We start from the raw sequence: 21219 nt of genomic DNA, 5'->3' as shown, positions 1-21219 counted from the left end.
GGAGTAATCCAAAAACAAAATAAAAGATTTTTATATAATATAAATGAGAGCTGCTATAAAACCCTTTGTTGCAAAATAGTTCGAAAACATATGGGCATAGTATAATGATTTTTCAACAACAATGTAACACTACTGAGATAGGTGGTACACCCTACAATTTTCATCAACTGTCAAATCCCGATTGCCACCAAGATCTGAGTATTAGTGAGGAGAGAAAGACACACAAGATCACACAGTGGGGTGTCTTCATCTCAATCAAGTCCATGTGTCAGGGTTGGGCTCAAGATCACAAAGAAGGTCTCCTAACCATTTGTCCCGAATAGGGAGGACATATAATTAGGTACACAAGATCACACAGCATGGTACCAAGTTTCTCGTGTCGACAATTCACGATTTCCAGCATAGAGTCACTTGACCCGAGCTTTCTTCAGGTAACCACCTAACTCACATAAAGTCAAGCTTTAAGCTCAATTCAATCAATCACATATCATACTCTGCAGGGTATCGTCATACCTGACTTGCAAGTCATCAGTATCACATCAATTATCCAACTTCTCATGCCATTTACACCATGCACATATATAAGACTTTCACAAATATCAAACACAGGCACAATGGTTCTCAACATGTAATAGTTCAAGAAGTTTTATCATTTATGAGTAGTATCATATCAATTTCAAAAACTCATGCACTCAATAGTTTAACACAAGTATAATATGGGGTATAAAACATTATCATGGGGATATTAAAGAATTCACAATCCATACACATTGCATCATTTTGAAATTCCAATCACATGTTCACAATTCAACCATTGATATATATTCAAACAGACAACCCCATGATATTTCAATATTTCTTTCAAAACCATATCCCAAAACATGTTATTGGTATTAAAACGAAAACCTCACTTGTAATAATATATATATATATACTTGTATAAATTTAACATCTTGTATAAATTCTTTTCGAAAGCATGCCCATGAAATTTAGGACAACCCCACGTACCTCTATTTAAGAAATTGAAGGATGCTCCTTGATGCCTACGGCTTAGGGATTCCAAATCTCCAATTTGTTTCGAAAACCTACTGTTGAATCTTGAGTTATTTAGGATTCTTGTTTGAACCCCAAGGGAGAGTTCTTGATGGATTTTGGTGAGAGTAGGTGTATTTTGGTGTAATAGGGATTAAATCCCGCGTTCAAGATGTTAAGGGGTTGGAAAATACCCCCAAATACCCTTAATGAAACGGGTATTAAAATATAACTGGGATCCCGATTTCATGGGCCACCGTGACGTGCCACAATCGCGGTGGCTCACTGAAAATTGACAAATGGGAATTTGGCCCACTCCGCAACATGCCTCCATCGCGGAGTCTCATTGGAAATTGACCATCGTCATTTACACCCTCTTCACGACCTGCCAAGGGCAAGAATGACGGTGTTTTACGACTAAGACTTAAATTAACCATAACTTCTTGCCCTGGTATTGGATTTGGGCGAATCTTATATCGAGGGAAAGCTCATTCAATTTTCCACATGACAAAAAGTTGAAATTAGGGAAATTATGCATTGTTTAAACTTTACTCACTTTGGAAGTCAAAAGAAATGAGTCTAAGTCTCTTAGACACTATTCTAGTCCTTCAACCTAAGACCATACTACCCAAGGTAACACATGGAGGACGTGGGGTCTTACAGTACCTCTTTCCAAACAGTTGTTTCCTTAGCTTATCAGCAACATCATCATCTATGCCATCATCATTGAAACTTCATTGCAAACCAATAACTTGATTGAAAATTTTCTACAACAACTTTTTCTCATTATGCTCCTGGTCGACTGTGCACCAAGCACGAACGTCGAAATGACCAACAACAGACATATCATTATATACTCTATAAGCCAAAGTAGTTTTTCTAATCCCTGGCATACCAACTATGGAAATGATATCTATCTCTGTTGGTCCGCTGGTGAGCTTCCTAATTATCCACTGTGTCTCCTCCTCAAAACTTACAAATATTTTACCAGCAGTTGATGACTTGCTTTCAACTGGCTTGTTAGGAGAGTTTGTAAAAGTGATACTCGTCTTTTGGGAGATCTTCTCTTGTACCTCTTTTTTGACAAGCTTGATCTTTTCTACGGCATCAGGAAGTAAGAAAATAAGCTGCAAGAGACCATGATCTCTGGCAAGAATTGATTTAATGGCATGTTTCGCCTCATATGCCACATCTAGAACACCAATCCAAAGATCTCTATACAATTCTTGTTCCACATTCCCGAAGAATGATCTTATGTGTTCAAGGTGTTCTTTCACCCGGCCAATTTCTTCTTTTATCAAAACAACTGAATAAGCATTGGAGTTGAGCAAGTAATTTAAGTTTCTGAGTAGAAGAGTCATGAATAGCAGTCCATCACTCATGGGAAATTAGAGCTGAGATGAGTCTGCAAGGACATTCAAGAAAACATTCTTGAGATCTTTCCTCAGGAGTTCAATATTTTCCAGCAAGTTTATACTTCCACTGCTTGTTTCCATGGTATTCTCTTCCAAGTTTCGAACAAGAACGGATACCTCCCTGATAAGTGCTCCAACACGTGCCAATAGAACAAATAATTTTTCATAATGAATAAAGTCCTTGGGCACATCAGTAATAATAATCAACAGGAACTCTATCATGATATGAATATTTCGAGCAGAGGTGCTAGGAGTAATAGCATTAACCATGTGTTGTCGTAGCTGAATCAGATATTCTCCAAGAATGTCTGGAGAGGCTTCTAGGAGCTTCTTAATGAAGCATCCAACTTCTGCTGACTTTGAAGCTTCCAAATTTGTAGAACATATGTGCATACCTCCAGTGAAACCGGAATTATATTCAAAAGTAGGTTTACTAGCATGGAATTGATTCGAAAGGAGACTTCATTTTCATCTTCTTCATCTTTATTATCAAGTTGATACGACAAAAGGACAAAACAGAAGTGTCCTACTCTCCCAGCCATAAGTTGAAACTGCGGTAAGATGTATTCAATTGTCTTATGCTCAATGTAACCATTTACTTTCAGCCCATGGAAATCTCTTAAATTCCCAAATACATTCTGAAGAAGCTCATATTGAGTCACTGATGACAAAATCAACTCAGCACGAACCTTGGGTAGATAATGGAGATTCACAAAGAGTGCATGCAAGAGTTCAACGAGCTGATCCTCAGTTATGGTGGCACTTGATTCAGAATGATGATCTGAGATGATAGAACTGTGGATATTTTCACGGAGGTGAGGAGCAATATGATCCTTTAATTTAACCAGCATGTCATCTCCACATTTATGAAAAAGTGACTGAACCATATCATGAGCTTCATATGATAAGAAAGACGTTTCAGCATTAGAACCATCCAAAATGTAATGACAAAGTTGTAAACATGCAGACAAAAATGTCAGCTTTTCAATTTGATCTGTGTCAAGAACAGTTTGATCTTCTTCATTCTTTAACCTCTCTATGAAATCAAGCAGATCGAGAATGTCCTCGCGAAGCACATCAGATGGTACCTGCTAATAGATCAAATGTGTTTCAAAATTTTCAGTGCCACATTTTTACCATCCTATAAAACCTTCAAATAAAACATGGTTTTAAGGATGCAGAGGCAGAAAACTTGCCCATCCTAGTAACTGAAAAGGTTTCGTGTTCAAGAACATGATTTTAAGTATCACAAGATCATATTGACAAACAACAAAACGAGCCAAGTTGTAAACAATAACTTTTGTTAATTGTTGCTGCTTAATTGTAACATCTCTCTGTATTGTGAATCAGTAATGTTTAGCAGTTACTACTTCACTACCTGAGTTGTGTCTAGTTGTATAATTAAACTCACTTCCACTATTAACTTCTTAAATTACATACTCCAAAAAAAGTAAAAGAAATTCACGGTCAAAAGCCACCTAAATGTTATCTAGCTTTTAAAACTTGTTCTTACTCTGGATGTTCACCTGATAACTGCCATTTTACACCTTATCAATAATCTTATATTGTCTCAAGGATTACTCGAAAAAACATACAAATCAGTACAATAACATAGCCACTGTAACCCAATTTGGTGGGGTCTAGGGAGCAGTGGCGGAACCAGGATTTTCACCAAAGGGGTTCACAAGTAAATATATGAACTAATCGAAGGGGATTCGATATCTACTATATCTATATATATATATATAAAAAATAATTTTAACCATATATATTTAGTATAATTTTCGAAGGGGGTTCGGACGAACCTCCTATCCCAAATGTAGCTCCACCCTTGCTGGGAAGGGTTAGATGTATAAAGGGAGTAAGGAGAGTAGCAAGATAAACAAAGCAAATAATCATCCCGGTTAGTACAACAGCATAGCCATGTAATCCCACTGGCGGGTATGAGGAGGGTAGGATGTACAAAAGGAGACTAATTGCATTTATATAATGAAACCTACTTCCACTACTAACCACTACCGTCAACCATCTTCACCATTTCTCATCAATTATAAACATGTACAACTGCCATCCGCGCACAACTAATCTCTAACATCACTATATTAGCCTCCTCCACAGAACCACGACCACCACTAGCCACCATCTTCCGACCAATATAGCTTAGGCTTGAAATTTTCTTTCAAATTATGTATAAAACGGGTCCCATTTTTGTTAATTAAGTAGGCTGGATGACTGGTCAAAATCTTTTTCCATTTTGAAAACAATATAACTTGAAACTTCTTGTTCACACCCTTAATGACATGCTTTTATATGCGCTGACATGTTTAGGGCCACAAGTTTCAAAAGTTTTTAGCGAAAAATCATCCACTTTAGTACAAACAACGTATCCAGTGTGATTACACTGGGGGATCTGGGATGTATAAAGAAAAATAACTATAGCAGAATAGCAAGATAAACTAAACAAAAATTCATCCTAGTCAATATTAGTATAAATACTAATATTGAATGACATACCACTGAGTTGCTTGCTAATTTCTCTATTTCTCCTTCATTTTCTTTTTCTCTTTCCATGTACGCAATTCTCAATATCTGATGTATAAAAAGTACATAAAAAATTCTACTAGTCTCTAATTAACACCAGAAATGTCAATATAGCAAATATTTAGAGAAAAATTAATTAATTAGTAAGGAAGAAAGTATAACACCCAAATATTGTTCCAACATAATCATCATACCTTAAGGTTTAGGATTAAGCTTCGCCAGGAATCCGAAAAATAGTTGTGTGACAGAAAGAATAAGCCGTTTAAAGAAAGAAATTGAAGTAATTAATTGGCTAATGACAAACTTGAGCCACCCAATAGAAACAAGAAGAAGACTTGAATAGTAATTCATTGACTTTTGAAATTAAGCTCTTAAATCTTTTTTAATACTTCCTTTGTTATCAGACAATTGATGTGACACTTTTAGCTTTTCAACATTCCGTGTTTGACAATTGTGTCTTACGGGCTTTAAGTCGTCCTATGTTTCAGTCGATGCTGTTATAATAATTTTAAAAGAAAGCAGTAGAATAAATTTTTAGTTGAAAAATTAATGCAGGTAATGAAACTTTATATAAAACATAAAATTGACATTGTATAAAAATGTCGCTTAAAATTGTCAAACTAATTTCAAACGCAAGTTTTTATAGAGCATTTGTCCAAGATTTCAAATGGAGGGCAAAATTTTCACATTTCGAATAGTTAAAAGGTAAAATAAGACCAGTTTCCTTGTTTGATGCAACCGTGAGTAAGAAAGGTCACTTTTGAGCTGTTCTACTAGTTGAAGGACATATTTGAGTCAAAAACATTAACGACGATGATATTTTTGAGATAAAACGTGACAAAGGGTAAAACTAACTCATTTTAAATATATATATATAAAAAAAAACTCATTTTAAGTAGTTCAAGGATATATTTGACCCTTTTATTTAAAACTAACTCATTATCTGGACTATCTTCCAGATTATGGGCATGTCATGTGAGATGCAACAGACTACAGTGATTTGCCTGGAGATTAGGACCTAAGATCTCCCTTCACATCCATGCTCTAGTCAGGCCTAGATGTGAATGGGTGTTAGAGTCCCACATCAGTTGAAAAATGGACTGGTGATCTACTTATATGAACACCAAATAACTTTTGGAGTTGAGTTAAACCAAATATTTACAACTCCAATCTTGCCATTTTGTTCAAACATTGCATCTCTTACAACAACAAAAAAATCAAGTCTAGGAAGTATCGGAAAGATATATAACTTTCATTACTTTTTTAAGTTGGGAAAAGGCTCAAATATGCCACTGAACTATCAGAAATGACTCATTTATGTTATCCGTTAAAAGTTGGGCTCATTCATGCCATCGCCGTTACAAAACTGGCTCATCCATGCCATTACTTTTTAACAGTCGATTTTTAAAAACAACCTTGCCACGTGACAGCTTATTAGAGGGCCACGTCATTTTTTATTTTATTTTTTTAAAAAATTTAATTTTCTTTTTAATTTTTTTTGATCCATTAAAAAGAATTTTTTGATCAATTAAAAATTAATTTGATTTATACTTTTAAAATTTGATTAATTTTTCATGATCAAACAAATATTTAAAGAATTTTTTTTAAAAAAATCTACTACTAAAATTTATAACCAAACGCTATTCTAATTAAGCATATAGTATGTCTTAGCATACATGAAATATTTTGTCATCCGAATGTAAGTAACTTTTTATTTTTTAATTTTTTTACTAAGCATAGAATGACATCATCAGCATTAGGGGCGGCTCAAGCAAATTTATGGCCTAAGGCAAAAATCAAACGGAGGCCTTGCGTTTTATTTTTTTATATAAAATTTTTCTTTTTTCTATAAATAGTATTTAATATATTTCTTAAAATTTGTAATTTATTATTACTAAACAAAAATAGGCCCCTCAAACTTTGAGGTCTTAGGCGGCCGCCTTTTCTCCTAAAGGGTTGAGCCGCCTCTGATCAGCATTCAACATTTGTACGTAACACTTTATGCATCATCATTTATCATTGCAAAAACAAGAAGGCGACAATATGCCGACATATATAGTATACGTAGAGTTGGCAAAGTGAGAAGCTAACTATTAATAATATAATAATAATATTTGATGTTTATATATCCCTTCAGTCTAAATTAAAAAATGACAAAAGCTTTAGTTAACGTGAATCTTTAAAAAAAAAAAGTGATAAAAAGCGTGGAGTGTATACTCTCTCCGTTCCCTTTTAGTTACTCGCCCGTCAATTAAAATAGCTATTTTATTATAATATATTTATTAAATGATGTTTACTATTGTATTTGAAATTAATTTGAAGAAAAAAATAATTAATATTAAAGGTAAAATATGAAAACAATCTTAATATGTCAAAAGTGACAAAAAAATGAATCGAACGAGAATGTTTTAAGAATATATTCATGAAAAATTAATCAAATTTTAAAAGCATAGATCATACTAATCTTCAATGGATCAAAAAGTTGCATGGATTCTTTTTAATGGATCAAAAAAAAAAAAATTAATTTTTTTTATTTTTTTTTTAAATTAAAAAATGACATGACCCTCTAATAAGTTGCCACGTGGCAAGACTGTTTTTAAAAACCATCTGTTAAAAGTAATGGCATGAATGAGCCGGTTTTGTAACGGAGATGACATGAATGAGCCCAACTTTTAACGGATGACATAAATGAGCAATTTCTGATAGTTCAGTGATATATTTGAGCCTTTTCCCTTTTTAGTTTGAACTAACTAAAAATCTTCACCCTTTTGCTGATTTCTCACAAGAAAAACAAAGAAGTTTGCATTGGCGGATATTCAAAAGAGATGATGTTTTGTGCGCTAACAGTGTAATGAATCCAAATTAGTTGACACAGTTGTTTTGTGAACAAAAGATTCATCCTGAAAGGATAGTTCAACAACAATGACAATAACATACCAAGTGAAATCTCATAACTGGGGTCCGGAAGGGTAGAGTGTACGCTGACCTTAACCCTACCTTATGGAGGTAGAAAGACTGTTTCCAAAAGACTCCTAGCTCAGGTAACACATGTTGAGTAGCAAACACAATTCCACATAGGAAAAATAAAGGGAACATGTCCAATATTTAAAGTGTCACCCAACTCCACTAGTATGAGGCCTTTTGGGAGGTGCCCAAAAACAAATCCGTGAGGACTTGGCCCAAAGCGGACAATATCATACTAGTGCGGAGTTACACGCGGTCCTAACAAGTGGTATCAGAGACCAAGTTCGGGTGTGTCGGAGTGGTGACTGCGATTGGTGAAAAGTTCCCGGTGTAACAACAAGACTGGTGATCTGTAGGTGGTGCCTTGTGTCGAAAGTCTTCCTGGTGAGAGATGGTCAGAAAGCGTGTCCCGTTGGGTAATAACGGTAGTACTAGATGTTTGGCATATCATGTGAAGTGACAACGGCGGTACAAGATATTTGACAAATCATGTGAAGTGACCTAGTAGTTGAGATCTATGGTTGATGCCTCGTGTCGAAAGTCTTATTGACAAGTGATGGTCAAGCGGCGTGTCCCACTGGTTGCTTGTGGCAGTAAGGGGAGGTCACAAGTGATGTGGTCTTGGTTTGAGTAGCAAACACAATTCCACATCGAAAAAATAAAGGAAACATGTCCAATATTTAAAGTGTCACCCAACTCCACTAGTATGAGGCCTTTTGGAAGGTGCCCAAAAATAAATCCGTGAGGGCTTAGCCCAAAGTGGATGACATCATACTAGTGCTATTTAAAAATCTGCTTATCAGAAAATCATCAATATTTGCGCTTCTTAATCCTCACAATGCTTTGCAAAACTACGGTATCTTTTCTTTCACTTGGAGAGCTCATATTTCTTTATGGCTAAAAATTCATCCTCAGTCTTCTACTTGAGGAGCTCATGATGTAGAAGGAAAAGATTTAGCAGAAAGAGGTATAGACCCGGGGAAAACTGGATGAAGCAAAATGTAACAAACCATTAGTGACTGATGTTAGAATTTGGAACTGAAGAGAAAGGAGAAGATAAGTTTCAGCAGTAGCTTTTCATTCATACATACATACATTCCAACATCTTACAAAAGACTACACTTATAGCTACATAAGTCTTACAAGACACACCACATAATATCTTACAAGACACACTTCACAAAATAAGGACTACCATTTATTTTAAAAAAAACTAAACATAATATTTAAAAGAAACTCTTAAACCAAAGACTATCTAGAAAAATCTCATAGTCTAACAACTGGCAATGTAGTAATTTGTCAATTATGACTAAGAACAATAAACTTTCCTCCCTAAGAGTTATGAGAAGAAGAGATTAAGAGAGATTAAGAGAGATTAAGAGAAGAAGAAGAGGAGGAATGTTGTTTATCCACTGAAAAGCTTGCCGCAAATGAGGGCATTAACCATACAATATTGTACATTATATTGATCACTAGATTGCATATTGATCACTAGAATGTTGATCAGTCAACTAGCCAAGTATCTGTTAATAACTAACTTTTGGAATCTTAACTAACTAACAATATCACTACCAGAAATCCGGAAATTTCCGACTGAAAAATTCGGTCGGAAATTTAGTTTATTTATTTTCTATTTTTTAAAAAAATATTATTCCGATAGCATTTGTGACTACAATAGTCAGATCTTTAGCGGTAAATTGCGGGAAATGAATATTTCGATTACTGTAGTCGAAAAAATACATAATTAAATAAATATATTATTAAATATATAATTATTTTCTTATATAAAAATTAAATAATTATTTAAATAAATTATTAAATTTATTTTTCCAACTACTGTAGTCGGAAATATAAATAATTAAATAAATGTATTACTAAATATAATCAGAACCTTATAAAAAAATTTAAAATTATTTAAATAAATTATTAAATATATATTTCCGACTACGGTAGTCGGAAATATAAATAATTAAATAAATATATTACTAAATATATAATCAGACCCTTATACAAAAATTAAAGAATTCCGACTACTATAATCGAAAATATAAATAATTAATTAAATATATTATTAAAAGTATAATACAAAAATTAAAATATTATTTTAATAAATTATTAAATATGTATTTGCAACTACCGTAGTCAAAAAGTTTAAATAATTAAATATATTAAATTACTATCCGACGGAAGTAGTCGGAAACTTATATTTACTTATTAATGAATACATTTATATAAAAAATATAAGCTAAACAACAACAGCTCTCTCTCTCTAAGCTAGGTTCTTGAACTTGACGATGTTCATCGTTCTCTCTAAAAAATTGATGACCGTGGAGTGGTAACGACGGCAGTGAACGGCGGTATTGAAGATCAATTTCACTGAACGGTATACTGTGCTTTCAAGTTAAATGGTTTTGTGGGTGTTTACTTGTCTGTGTACAAAAGGGAAATTTGTATCAAGTATCTTTGTCCAAAGTATCTCTCAGACCTCACTTGGTGGGTTTACATCGGGTATGTGTTTTTAGGTTGGGGCTCGGATTTGCTTCTATCTTAAAAGACAAATTATGTAGCAATGTTGAAATCTAATGTATCTGATGTTCTAATGTTCTTCATCGAACTTTTCCTAATTGTCTCTGTCGTTAATATTTAGAATTTTCTCGGGTTGGGTCGGGAGAAGCAGGGTTGAATCTCTGTTTAGGCGCTTTACGGGTTCAACTTTTAAGTTTCTTATCATGAAATCCACTGTATTTTCAAGATTATGGATTCATATCTACTATTCCTTGTACAGTTGATTTTTACATATAATTCATGCTCCTCGGAAATATCAGGTTCGGATGAACTCGGTAAAATGAAGCTGTATTTGCCCCTGAGGGGAAGGGTTATTTGACTTTCTAGTGATGATGACTTGCGGTTCTGGATGTATATTGTGATTCACTTGTTGACTGTTTATATATATTTTCTTCTTTCTGTTATGACTGTTTATATTGTATGTTATGCTTTTAACTAGTAAACTATTCTTAGAGGTAAGCTTAAGCTTAGCACATTCTTTCCTCTCCGTAAAATGTGCATATAGCTTTTTCTGAAAAAAATACTCCTTTTGAAATGGTTTTCCCTTGTTAAAGTCTTAAAGAAGCCTTCTTGACCAATAAACTTTTTTGTTATGACAAGGGAACCACAGACACTACTCTTTGGATGCGCATAGTTAAACCCCACTCTAGTATAATGAAGATTCCTTTCACTGATAATAAAATTTTTCTTTTAATTAAAATATTTTATTGTTGCTGGCTGCTTTACTATGTTGTATTGAATCTCTTAGTTTTCTTCTTGCGTCCACTGCGTAGTACCATTTTTAAACAAACCTGCTATTTGTTTTGTTTCTCTTCTCTATTATTATTGTTGTCGTTCTTTTGTAGATGGAAAATGAAGATCGTACATGGATGTATAATAGACTTTATCCTAACCGTGTGGGATTGAGGGAGGAATATAAAGCTGGGGTAGCTGGATTTATTGCTAAAGCAAAGAAACTTTAATGATTTTCTTATTGAAGGGACAATTAGGTGTCCTTGTTGGAATTGCAAGTGTTGCAAGTTATTGAGTCCAGATATTGTTACATTACATCTTTATAAGAAGGGTTTTATGTTGAATTATACTATGAGGACAGCTCATGGAGAGAGTAGTGCTGCTAACCAAGTAAGTTTGTGTGGTATGTCCAGTTTTGTTTCATCTTCAGGAACATCAAAGAGGAAGATATGATAACTGTGTTAATAAAATGTCTTTTTTCTTCTTCGACACTGATCCTTTTTTTGGTGGTGTTTCATCAAGTACGTAAAATGTGTTTTTCTTGTTCTGCTTTCGAGCCATGCTTGAACGTGAAGTTTGGTAAAAGGGCATCATTCTTCATTCCCCTGAACTCTAGCTGATGACTTTGATTTTATGTAAGGAAAGTTGAATAGGTATTGAATCCCCTTGATTAATTTCTCTATGTTTGTATTATTATTTTCCAAATCTCCCAAGTTAAAAGTTCCATCTCTGCCACTATCAGGAATAGGACATACCACACAAATTTACTTGGTTAGGATAAGAGTGTTACTTGGTGTATAGACCTTGTAACATTACAAGTGTGCCAACTCTACTGTACTTTTGAATCTGTGTGGTTTGTTTATAGCTTTACATATAAGGAATAGGACGTCAGGACATCATTTTGCTAATGCATTAAGGTTAGTATGGAAATCTAGTATGCATACAGTGCCTTACATAGTGTTCTAGCTCGAGCGAATTTTGCACGCGAATTTACCTGCTGATGGAGGGCAATGCTGGAGTCCAGACATGGCGTCATGTTCTTCATATATTCAATACCACTGATTCACTAAGTCCAACTATATTAAACATCTTTTTCTATTTGCAAGGCCTAGCCCACAAGGGAGAAGCAAAGTTTTCTTGCAATTGTTGGTGTGTTAGTCCACATACAAGTTGATTGTGAGACTAAGTTACTCGATCACGCCATAAATCTTTCACTCCGATCTTACTGGGAGGGCAATGGCGTGACCTACGCTATTCTTTTTGAGACCCCTTTATCCTTTACTTCTACATTCAGTTCTTCTTTCCTTGTAAATGTATTAGTCTTTATGTTCAATAAAATGCCTTCTCTTAGCAAAAGGAAAGGGAAAAATTGAGGGGAAATAGCTTCATAAATTTGTATTACTCAAGTAATGATTACTACTACAGATTTATATAGCAAGGAGTGATAAAAGTTGGGCTACTATCTGTACAAATAGAGTTGGGCAGTGGGGAGGATCTTGTGAATTGTTTGGTTAATCATAGAACATACATTTTTGGTGATGTCTTTGGGAGGACTGAGGTGTAGAGAAATTAAAAAGAAAGTAAGACAACCACATTGAAATGAAAGGAAATGTTTATTTCGTCAAAAAGATCTATATTTTGTGCAACTTTTGTTGATTGGGAAGGTTTTATCCCCATCAATGATACTTGAAGAATTGGCCCACAAAAAATAATCTAGACAAAAGTTACTTCACTAATTGTCTCACAAAGGTTTCAACTTGCATGAAGCAAGGTTTCTTGGAAGTTACTCTTAATAAAAATATCTATAGTATGAATTAGATATTTTAATATGCAATTGCTTCTATAGCCTGAGTAGATCTGGTCAGTGATAGGATTCCTCTTCTTTTAATATGCAATTGCTTCTACCATTGTTCCAGTGATTTGTATTATTGAGAGTGGATGTAAAATTACATGATTTTGGGAACATATGAGTAACTTCGCTCAAGCTCTTCTGATAAGCTTTTGACATCTGATTTCTGCATTTTATACTTCAAGAAAATATACTAACCGATAAGAAGGAAAGCAATCTTCTCAATTTAAACCTATGAAAATGAAAGAATCCTCTGATTAATCCTTCAAGTGTACCTCCTCTTAGGATCGCGATTAAGTATAAAATACTTGCATCATTTCAAATGTTGGTTGACATAAGATCTTATCTTAGTAGCTTAAGAACAAAACAAATGAACTCCACCATCCACCCCGACCCTCCCTCTCCCACCAACCAAAAGAAGAAAGGAAAATAAGTGCATACTGATATATGCATATAGGTGTAAAGATTATCTTAAGTCTTTGTTTAACTTTAATCTCCACAAGCAATAACTATCAAATGACTTACTGCTTTATCATTTCATTTTCTTGACTACCTAATTGGTTAACAATCTCTTTGGTTTGATACTGGATTCAACAGATAGAAGGACAGCGTTTGTTGATATAAGGATACATATACCTGAAAGGCTCCTTCAAATATATAGTGCCACAATAAACATCTCTTTTTATAAAATTTTGCAGGGATATGAAAATGGGGAAAAAGAGCTCGATTTTCTTGAGGAATATGAAAATGGGGAAAAAGAGCCCGATTTTCTTGAGGTCTACGGAGAGACTCATAGGAAGAAAATGGAGGATGGTACAAGAGGAGATTGGGTCGAAACGCGCGCTAAGGAGGCATATGTAAGATAATAACTCTTACATACATTGTTTTATTATTACTCAACTTTGCTTGTTTACATACTGACAAATAATTTTTCTTTCAGGAAGAATTTCAAAAAAGTATAGAAGAGTGGCGTCAAATCCAACCTACTTCAGAGGATGGTACCATGGTCCAACCATCACGTGCAGATATAAATAAGATGTGGACAAATGTGGTAGGTGGTCCAAAGAAAGGCAGAACCTACAGGATAGGAGATCTCCAAACTTCGAGTAGTCCTTCGTTGTTTCCCAGTTTCTCTTCTACTTTGCAAACTGTGGAAGAAATGGATACGATGAAAAAGCAAATTGTGGAATTGATGCAGAAATGTGCAGCTAACGATGCTAAATTTGCTAAATTTGAGGAGTTGGTTAAGAAGCACATGCCTCAAGTATTTCATGATGAGGAAGATAGTGAATCTGATGATAATTAGATTGTAGTTATTGTTCATGTTTTTGGTTGTGACATTTAGATGTTTAAACTATTTGATTTGATGTTTGTTTTGGATGTTTTAAAGTGGTTGTATTTATAAATTTTTGTCGTGTTTGATCCTATTGTGAAAAATACATTAGTTATGTTATTTATAATCTGAGAGGAGTGTAAGCTAATGCAAGATTTAATTATATAATTATTAGCTGAATATTTTTATTACTAATATATATTAAGGTTTCGACTATAGTAGTTGGAAAATTATAATTATTAAATAATTATTTATTACATTTCCGACTACAGTAGTCGAAAAAATTATAATTATTAAATAATTATTTATTATCTTTTCAACTATGGTAGTCGGAAAATAATTATTATTAAATAATTATTTATTAATTTTCTGACTACATTAGTAAATAAAAATAAAATTATTAAATAATTATTTATTACATTTTCGACTACAGTAGTCGAAATAAATATAAATATTAAATAATTATTTATTAACTTTCCGACTACTCTAGTAGGAATAATTATAATTACTAAATAATTATTTATTACATTTTTGACTATGGTAGTTGGCAAAATAAATATATTAAATAATTATTTATTAATTTTTCGACTACAGTAGTCGGAATAATTATAATTATTAAATAATTATATATTAAACTTCCGACTATGGTAGTCGGAAATTTTCGACTACAGTAGTCGAAAATATTTTTCCGACAAGCGATATTCCGACTACCATGAAACGGTTGGAAAGTAATCGGAAATACCTTATTTTCCGACCACTTTTCGACTACACTGGCCATCGGAAAATAACTGTTTCCTAGTAGTGAATATGAACTAAAGACAGTTTTACCCTAATGATTATTAACTAGCTCTATGATCACTTATTTCTACACTCCCCCTCAAGCTAGAAAGTGAAAAAATATTCGGAAATCCTAGCTTGGAGCTAAGATAGTGATGCTGCACCTTGCATAGTCCGTTTGTTAAAAGATCAGCAGGCTCTTCTTGTGTCGGTATATACTTAGTTGCCACTAGACCTTGAACAATCTTCTACTTATGAAGTGACAATCTATTTCAATGTGCTTTGTTCATTCATGATAAATAGGATTTGCTACAAGTCGAATTGCTGCTTTGCTGTCAGTGTAAATGAGCCCTGGTTTTTGAACTTCAATGCCTAGATCCTTTAACAATCCCATCAACCATACAATTATTGTTACAGTGGTGGCTATACTTTTGTATTCCGCCTCAGCTGAACTCCTTGAAATAACTGATTGTTTTTTAGATTTCCAAGTCATAGGTGAATCTCCAACTTGCACAAAAAATCTTGTGACTGATTTCCTTGAATGTGGACAAGCTGCCCAGTCTGCACCACAAAATGCTGTTATTGTGTGTTTCTGATTGCTAGATATCAAAATAACTTGACCTGGTTGTCCTTTTATATTCCTACTATTCTCATTGTTACTTCCATGTGTGATTTCTTTGGATACTATAGAAATTGACTTAGTGTTTGGATCCCATATGAGATGTCAGGTCTAGGACCGCATTCGAAGGAGTCTAGAGTATTGAAGTTCTAGAGTATTATCTTTAATGGTGATCAATTGAAAACAAACTCTCTACCTTATCAAAGTAGGGTTAAGGCTGCATATATGTTATCCTAAGCCTGTGATCTTCATAAGCTCGTCACATGGGGCTTGCCTAGTGCGGTTTACATGTTTTGTATGGTTTGCGATTCATTACACAGTGAGCACAAGTTACCACAAAGTGCTCACACGAAAGCAGAAACTGTGACAGAGGTTGTGGATTTTCCAAAAAAAGAAAAAATGAGTAAAACTGACTTCCCTTGTAAAAGTATGGAAAACAAGTTCCACAAGTGAATATCACATTGATTCTACCTTCTTAATTCCTGATACAAAGCTAAGTGTGTATCAAGAGATTCCAACCAACACAAGAACAATAAGATGAGCAACAAAGTGCTAGTGAATTGAAAATGGCCACACACGACTTCACTAGGCTTGCAATATTTGTTTGAACTAAAAAAGTGAGTTTAACAACAACAATAGCAAAGACAATATTGCTAGTGAATCGAAAGAGCCCCACATGGCTTCACTAGATTTTTAGATTAAACAACACAATGCTAACAAGATTTACAAAAAAAAGGGATAGAAACTTGACACACAATATTCATTGATCTAAGAACCCTAACAAGAGAAAGGACCCTAAGACTAATGAATATTAATACCAAGCTCTTACTTGGATCAAGAGGAAGTCAAAGAACCCCAAGAACTTAGTTTATAGCTAAGATACAACACTAGTATCACTCTACTAGTGAGAATTTTGATTTCGGCCTCTCCAAATGAGAAGAGAAGTCAAAATATTACAAGTTTTGTTGTCTTCTATGATATGAATGAACTAAAGCAAGACTATCCCTATTACATGACTTATATAGTCAATTACAAAGGAAGGACAAAATACCTAAATACCCTTGTCATTTAATTGGGTGGGTTAGGGGTATCTTGATGGGCATCTTCACAGTTTAATAAGTATAGGCCCTTACATGGGCTCATAAGGGCCTCACACACGTCCAAGGATGTGAACAAGGATTGGAGTCGTTGCAACTCACGTTCTTGGCTTCGTGTGAAATGTCCATATCATCCTCTCCATCTTGAAGGGAATTTTTCCTTAAATTCGGATCATTTCCATCCTCCACCGTTTCCACCCAAGAGAGGTCACACACGTTAAAAGTGTTGTGCACTTGATATTCCGGGGGTAGATCAATCTTGTAGGCGTTGTCGTTGATCCTTTCTAATACTTGGAATGGGCCATCACCCCGCAGCATCAACTTAGCATTCCTTTGAGATGGGAATATATCCTTCCTTAAGTGCACCCACACCCAATCTCCTGGTTCAAGAATGAGCTTTCTTTTTTCTTTGTTAGCTCGCCTCGCAACTTCTTGGTTTTTCTTCTCCAACCGCAACCTCACCTTCTCATGTAGCTTCTTCATGGCCTCGGCCCATTTGCTTCCATCTAAGCTTGTCACAAGATCACTTGGAAAAGGGGTTAAATCCAAAGAGGTGAGGGGGTTGATGCCTTATACACACTCAAAGGGTGTCATCCCCGTGCTTGAGTGTATAACACGATTATAAGCCAATCCCAAAACAAAGGCATTGATATGTCAAGCCAAGGATGCAAAGGCATGGACAATGTGGTGTACAACCCGTGGGGTTGGAGCCGTGACTTGGCTCCTTTGCACTCAACATATTGGCCGCAAATACGGGACACATCCTTGTGAATTCTAGGCCTATAAAATTATTCTTCCAAAATTCCAAGGGTCTTCTCGACCCCAAAATGGCCCATTAGACCGCCATTGTGTGCTTCCCTCACAAAAAATTCTCTCCACGAACTTGAGGGAACACACAATCATCTACCCTCAAACAAGTATCCATCAAATTTGGTATAGGGATGGGAACCCCTATCTGTAACCCACCTATCCCTATCCAACTCTTTACTTTCCCTATAAATAGGAGAGAAATGAGGGTCCTCAGGATATAAAGACTTGAGGCTTTCAAACCCTATCAACGTAGACGACAAAGTAGACAAAAGCACATATTTTTGGGATAAAGCATCGGCAACTACATTGTCTTTACCATTCTTGTAATGAATAACATAAGGGAAAGTTTCAAGAAATTCAATCCATTTGGCATGCTGCCAGTTAAGCTTATCTTGTTCCCATAGATGCTTCAAGGATTCATGATCTGTTTGGATCACAAATTCTTTAGGCCACAAATAATGTTGCCAAGTGGCCAAGGCTCTAATCAAGGCATACAACTCTAAATCGTACGTAGAGTAGTTTAGAGTTTCTCCTTTGAGCTTTTCGCTAAAGTAGGCAATAGGATTTAATTCTTGCATTAAAACCATGCCTATGACAACTATTCTAGCATCACATTCGACCTAAAAAATCTTGTCAAAATTTGGAAATTGTAGCAAAGGGGCCGAGATGAGCATAGCTTTCAAGTCCTCGAAGGCCTTAGCTTGTTCATCTCCCAACTTGAAAGGAAGATCTTTTTTAATCACTTCGGTCAATGAGTCATCAATGGTGCTAAATCATTTGACAAAACGTCTATAAAAACTAGCCAACCCATGGAAGCTTCTCACTTCTCCTACGATTTTGGGAGTTGGCCAATTTTTAATAGCGTCAATCTTAGATTCATCCACTTTGACCCCTCTTGAGCTCACACCAAATCAAAGAAATACAACCTTATAGACACCAAAAGAACACTTTTCTAGATTAACATTTAACTTCTCCTTTCGGAGGACATCAAACACACATTGCAAATGCTTTACGTGCTCATCAAGGGACTTACTATACACCAACAAATCATCAAAGTAAGCAGCACCAAATCTTCCAATAAATGGCTTCATCACATGATTCATTAGCCTCAAGAAAGTACTTGGAGCATTTGTTAGTCCGAATGGCATAACCATCCATTCATAGAGACCGAATTTGGTCTTGAAGGAGTTTTTCCATTCATCACCCGATTGCATATGGATTTGGTGATAGCCACTCCTCAAATTAGTTTTAGAAAACAACCATGAACCACTCAATTCATCAAGCATATCATCTAGCCTAGGCATAGAGTGATGATATTTTACCGTTATCTTATTGATGGCTCGACAATCAACATACATACGCCAAGTCCCATCTTTCTTGGGAACTAGTAGCACCGAAACTGCAAAAGGTCTCATACTCTCCTTGATGTACCCTTTGTTGAGAAGTTCCTCAACTTGGCATTGCAATTCCTTGGTGTCCATCGGGTTACTTCTATAAGTCAGTTTGTTGGGCAATTGTGAGCCCAGCATAAAATCAATTTGGTGCTCAATAACCCAAAGTGGAGGTAATCCTTTCGGAAATTCCTTAGGGAAAACATCCCCATAATCCTATAAAACATGAGAAATAGGAGGAGAAACAGAAACATTAGCGGGGTTAGTATTAAAATAATGAGCCAAAAGAAGCATCGGAGTGTCCTTGTCATGATCCACAAATAGTTCCTTCCTCTTAGCCATCATCACCATGCTCCCGTGCCCCTTAGAATTTAGAAGCCTTTCAGCTTCTCCTACCCCCTCACTCTTGGATTCCCCCTTTTTGCCCTCACTCTCGGCCTTCTTTCCCTTTTTCCTTAATTTTCGCATCTTTTGGTCAAATTCATTCACTTGGGAAGGCAATAATGGATGAAGAGCGACCTTTCGGCCATCCTTCTTAAGTGTATACCAATTGGACCTTCCATCGTGTTTGGTCGACCTATCGTATTGTCAAGGCCTTTCTAACAATAAGTGACAAGCTTGCATTGGTATCACATCACAAAGCACCTCGTTATGGTAATTGGCTACCTTAAAATGTATCATACATTACCTTGTGACCTTTAACTTACCACATTCATTCAACCATTGAAACTTGTAAGGACTAGTGTGAGGTGTAGTCGGTAATTTTAAGAAGTTCACCATTGCAACACTAACTACATTCGTACAACTTCTACTATCTATCACCATAGTGCACACACTTCCCTTCACAAGACATTTAGTATGGAATAAATTCTCCCATTGGCTAGGATCATCTATCGCCTTACTAATCATGGCACACCTTACTACAAAGTTTGGAACTACACACTCCCCTTCTTGTGGATAAGCATCCTCACAATCATCATTATCATCATATGGCTCCCTCTCGACCATCTCTCCATATTGAGGATAGGCCTCACTCTCATCACCCTCAATACCCACTTCTTCACCAAGAAAATACAATCTACCTTCCCTTAGAATTACATTGCATTGGTTACGGCATTCATTGGCTTTATGCCCCCAACCTTGGAACTTGAAGCATTGGAACCTTTTAGGATTAGGATATTTGTGAATTTCTTGCCTCGGAGGGATTTTGTGGGCTATTTTAGGCTCGAGTAGCCTAGTAGTGGTGGTTTGGTCCTTGTTTTTGGGGCAACCCAAAGAGGATTGAACCATATCCTTTCCCCTCAGCCAACCCGAGGTTGATTGTCCCTTTGCTTTGAATGACGACCTCTCTTTAAGTTCCCTTTCAATCTCAAGAGCCGTTTGGAAAATACCTTCGACGGTATCAAATTTGTGAAGTGTCAAATGAGTGTAGTTCTATTTGTTCAACCCACACTTGAACCGAATGATTTCATGACTAATGTGTTCTCCACGATGATCAAGCTTCAACATAAGTTGTTTAAACTCATCATAATATGCCATTACACTTCGATTCCCTTGCCGCAAGTTGTACAATCTAGTAAGCAACTAATTTTGATAACTCTCGGGAAGGTGCAGTTGTCTTATTAGGTACCTCAACCAAAACCAAGGTGGTGGTTGTCCATCAATCAACTCATTTCCAAACCGTTTGACGTATTCCCACCATGTGTTAGCATAGCCTTCAAAGTGAGCTATGGCGTAACAACTCTTCTTTTCTTCTGAGATATCATTCACTTGGAAAACTTTATCGCACGCCGACTCCCAAGCAAGATACACCTTGGGGTTACTTTACCCTTAAAGATAGGTAGGCTCAATTTGATGGTATTGATGCCTACGTCTCTCTCTTGGTGTCGGTTTCCCCTTTCTCTATACCCTCGAAATCTCCTTGGATCTCCACGTCCTTATCTTATCTCCTCCTCCCTCATGTAAGCATCATTAAAGGCTCCATACCCTTCATAATAATCTCTAACATATTCCTCAAAGTGGACGGGACAGTTTTGGACATTTGGAACTTGATTTAGAGGAATTGGATTTTGTGGAGGTGGTGGTCTTCGATTT

At 35.5% G+C, this 21219-nt stretch overlaps 2 protein-coding genes across 3 annotated transcripts; one reads left to right on the top strand and one right to left on the bottom strand.

Annotated features, from left to right (window-relative positions):
• Window positions 1–1562: 1562 nt before the first annotated feature.
• On the bottom strand, window positions 1563–5307 carry LOC107872679. 2 transcript variants are annotated; one of them, XM_047412732.1, is made up of 3 exons: window positions 5183–5307; window positions 4962–5036; window positions 1563–3538 (listed from the first exon to the last, which is right to left on the bottom strand). In XM_047412732.1, exons 2-3 carry the CDS (start codon window positions 5016–5018, stop codon window positions 2768–2770), a joined length of 828 nt encoding a protein of 275 aa, XP_047268688.1. In that variant the 5' UTR covers window positions 5019–5036; window positions 5183–5307; the 3' UTR covers window positions 1563–2767. The 2 variants fall into 2 exon arrangements, with proteins under 2 accessions (XP_047268688.1, XP_047268689.1); XM_047412733.1 differs by having other exon boundaries at window positions 1563–3535; window positions 5183–5306.
• A 6293-nt stretch (window positions 5308–11600) lies between these two features.
• LOC107872678 lies at window positions 11601–14500 on the top strand. Its single transcript, XM_016719303.2, has 3 exons — window positions 11601–11639; window positions 13797–13955; window positions 14039–14500. The coding sequence occupies exons 1-3, from the start codon at window positions 11601–11603 to the stop codon at window positions 14402–14404; spliced, it is 564 nt and encodes a 187-aa protein (XP_016574789.2). The 3' UTR covers window positions 14405–14500.
• The last annotated feature ends 6719 nt before the right edge of the window (window positions 14501–21219 follow it).

Source organism: Capsicum annuum, chromosome 5, assembly GCF_002878395.1.
Source record: "Capsicum annuum cultivar UCD-10X-F1 chromosome 5, UCD10Xv1.1, whole genome shotgun sequence".
Taxonomy (NCBI): Eukaryota; Viridiplantae; Streptophyta; class Magnoliopsida; order Solanales; family Solanaceae; genus Capsicum; species Capsicum annuum.
This window is presented reverse-complemented; position numbering and strand designations above follow the sequence as displayed.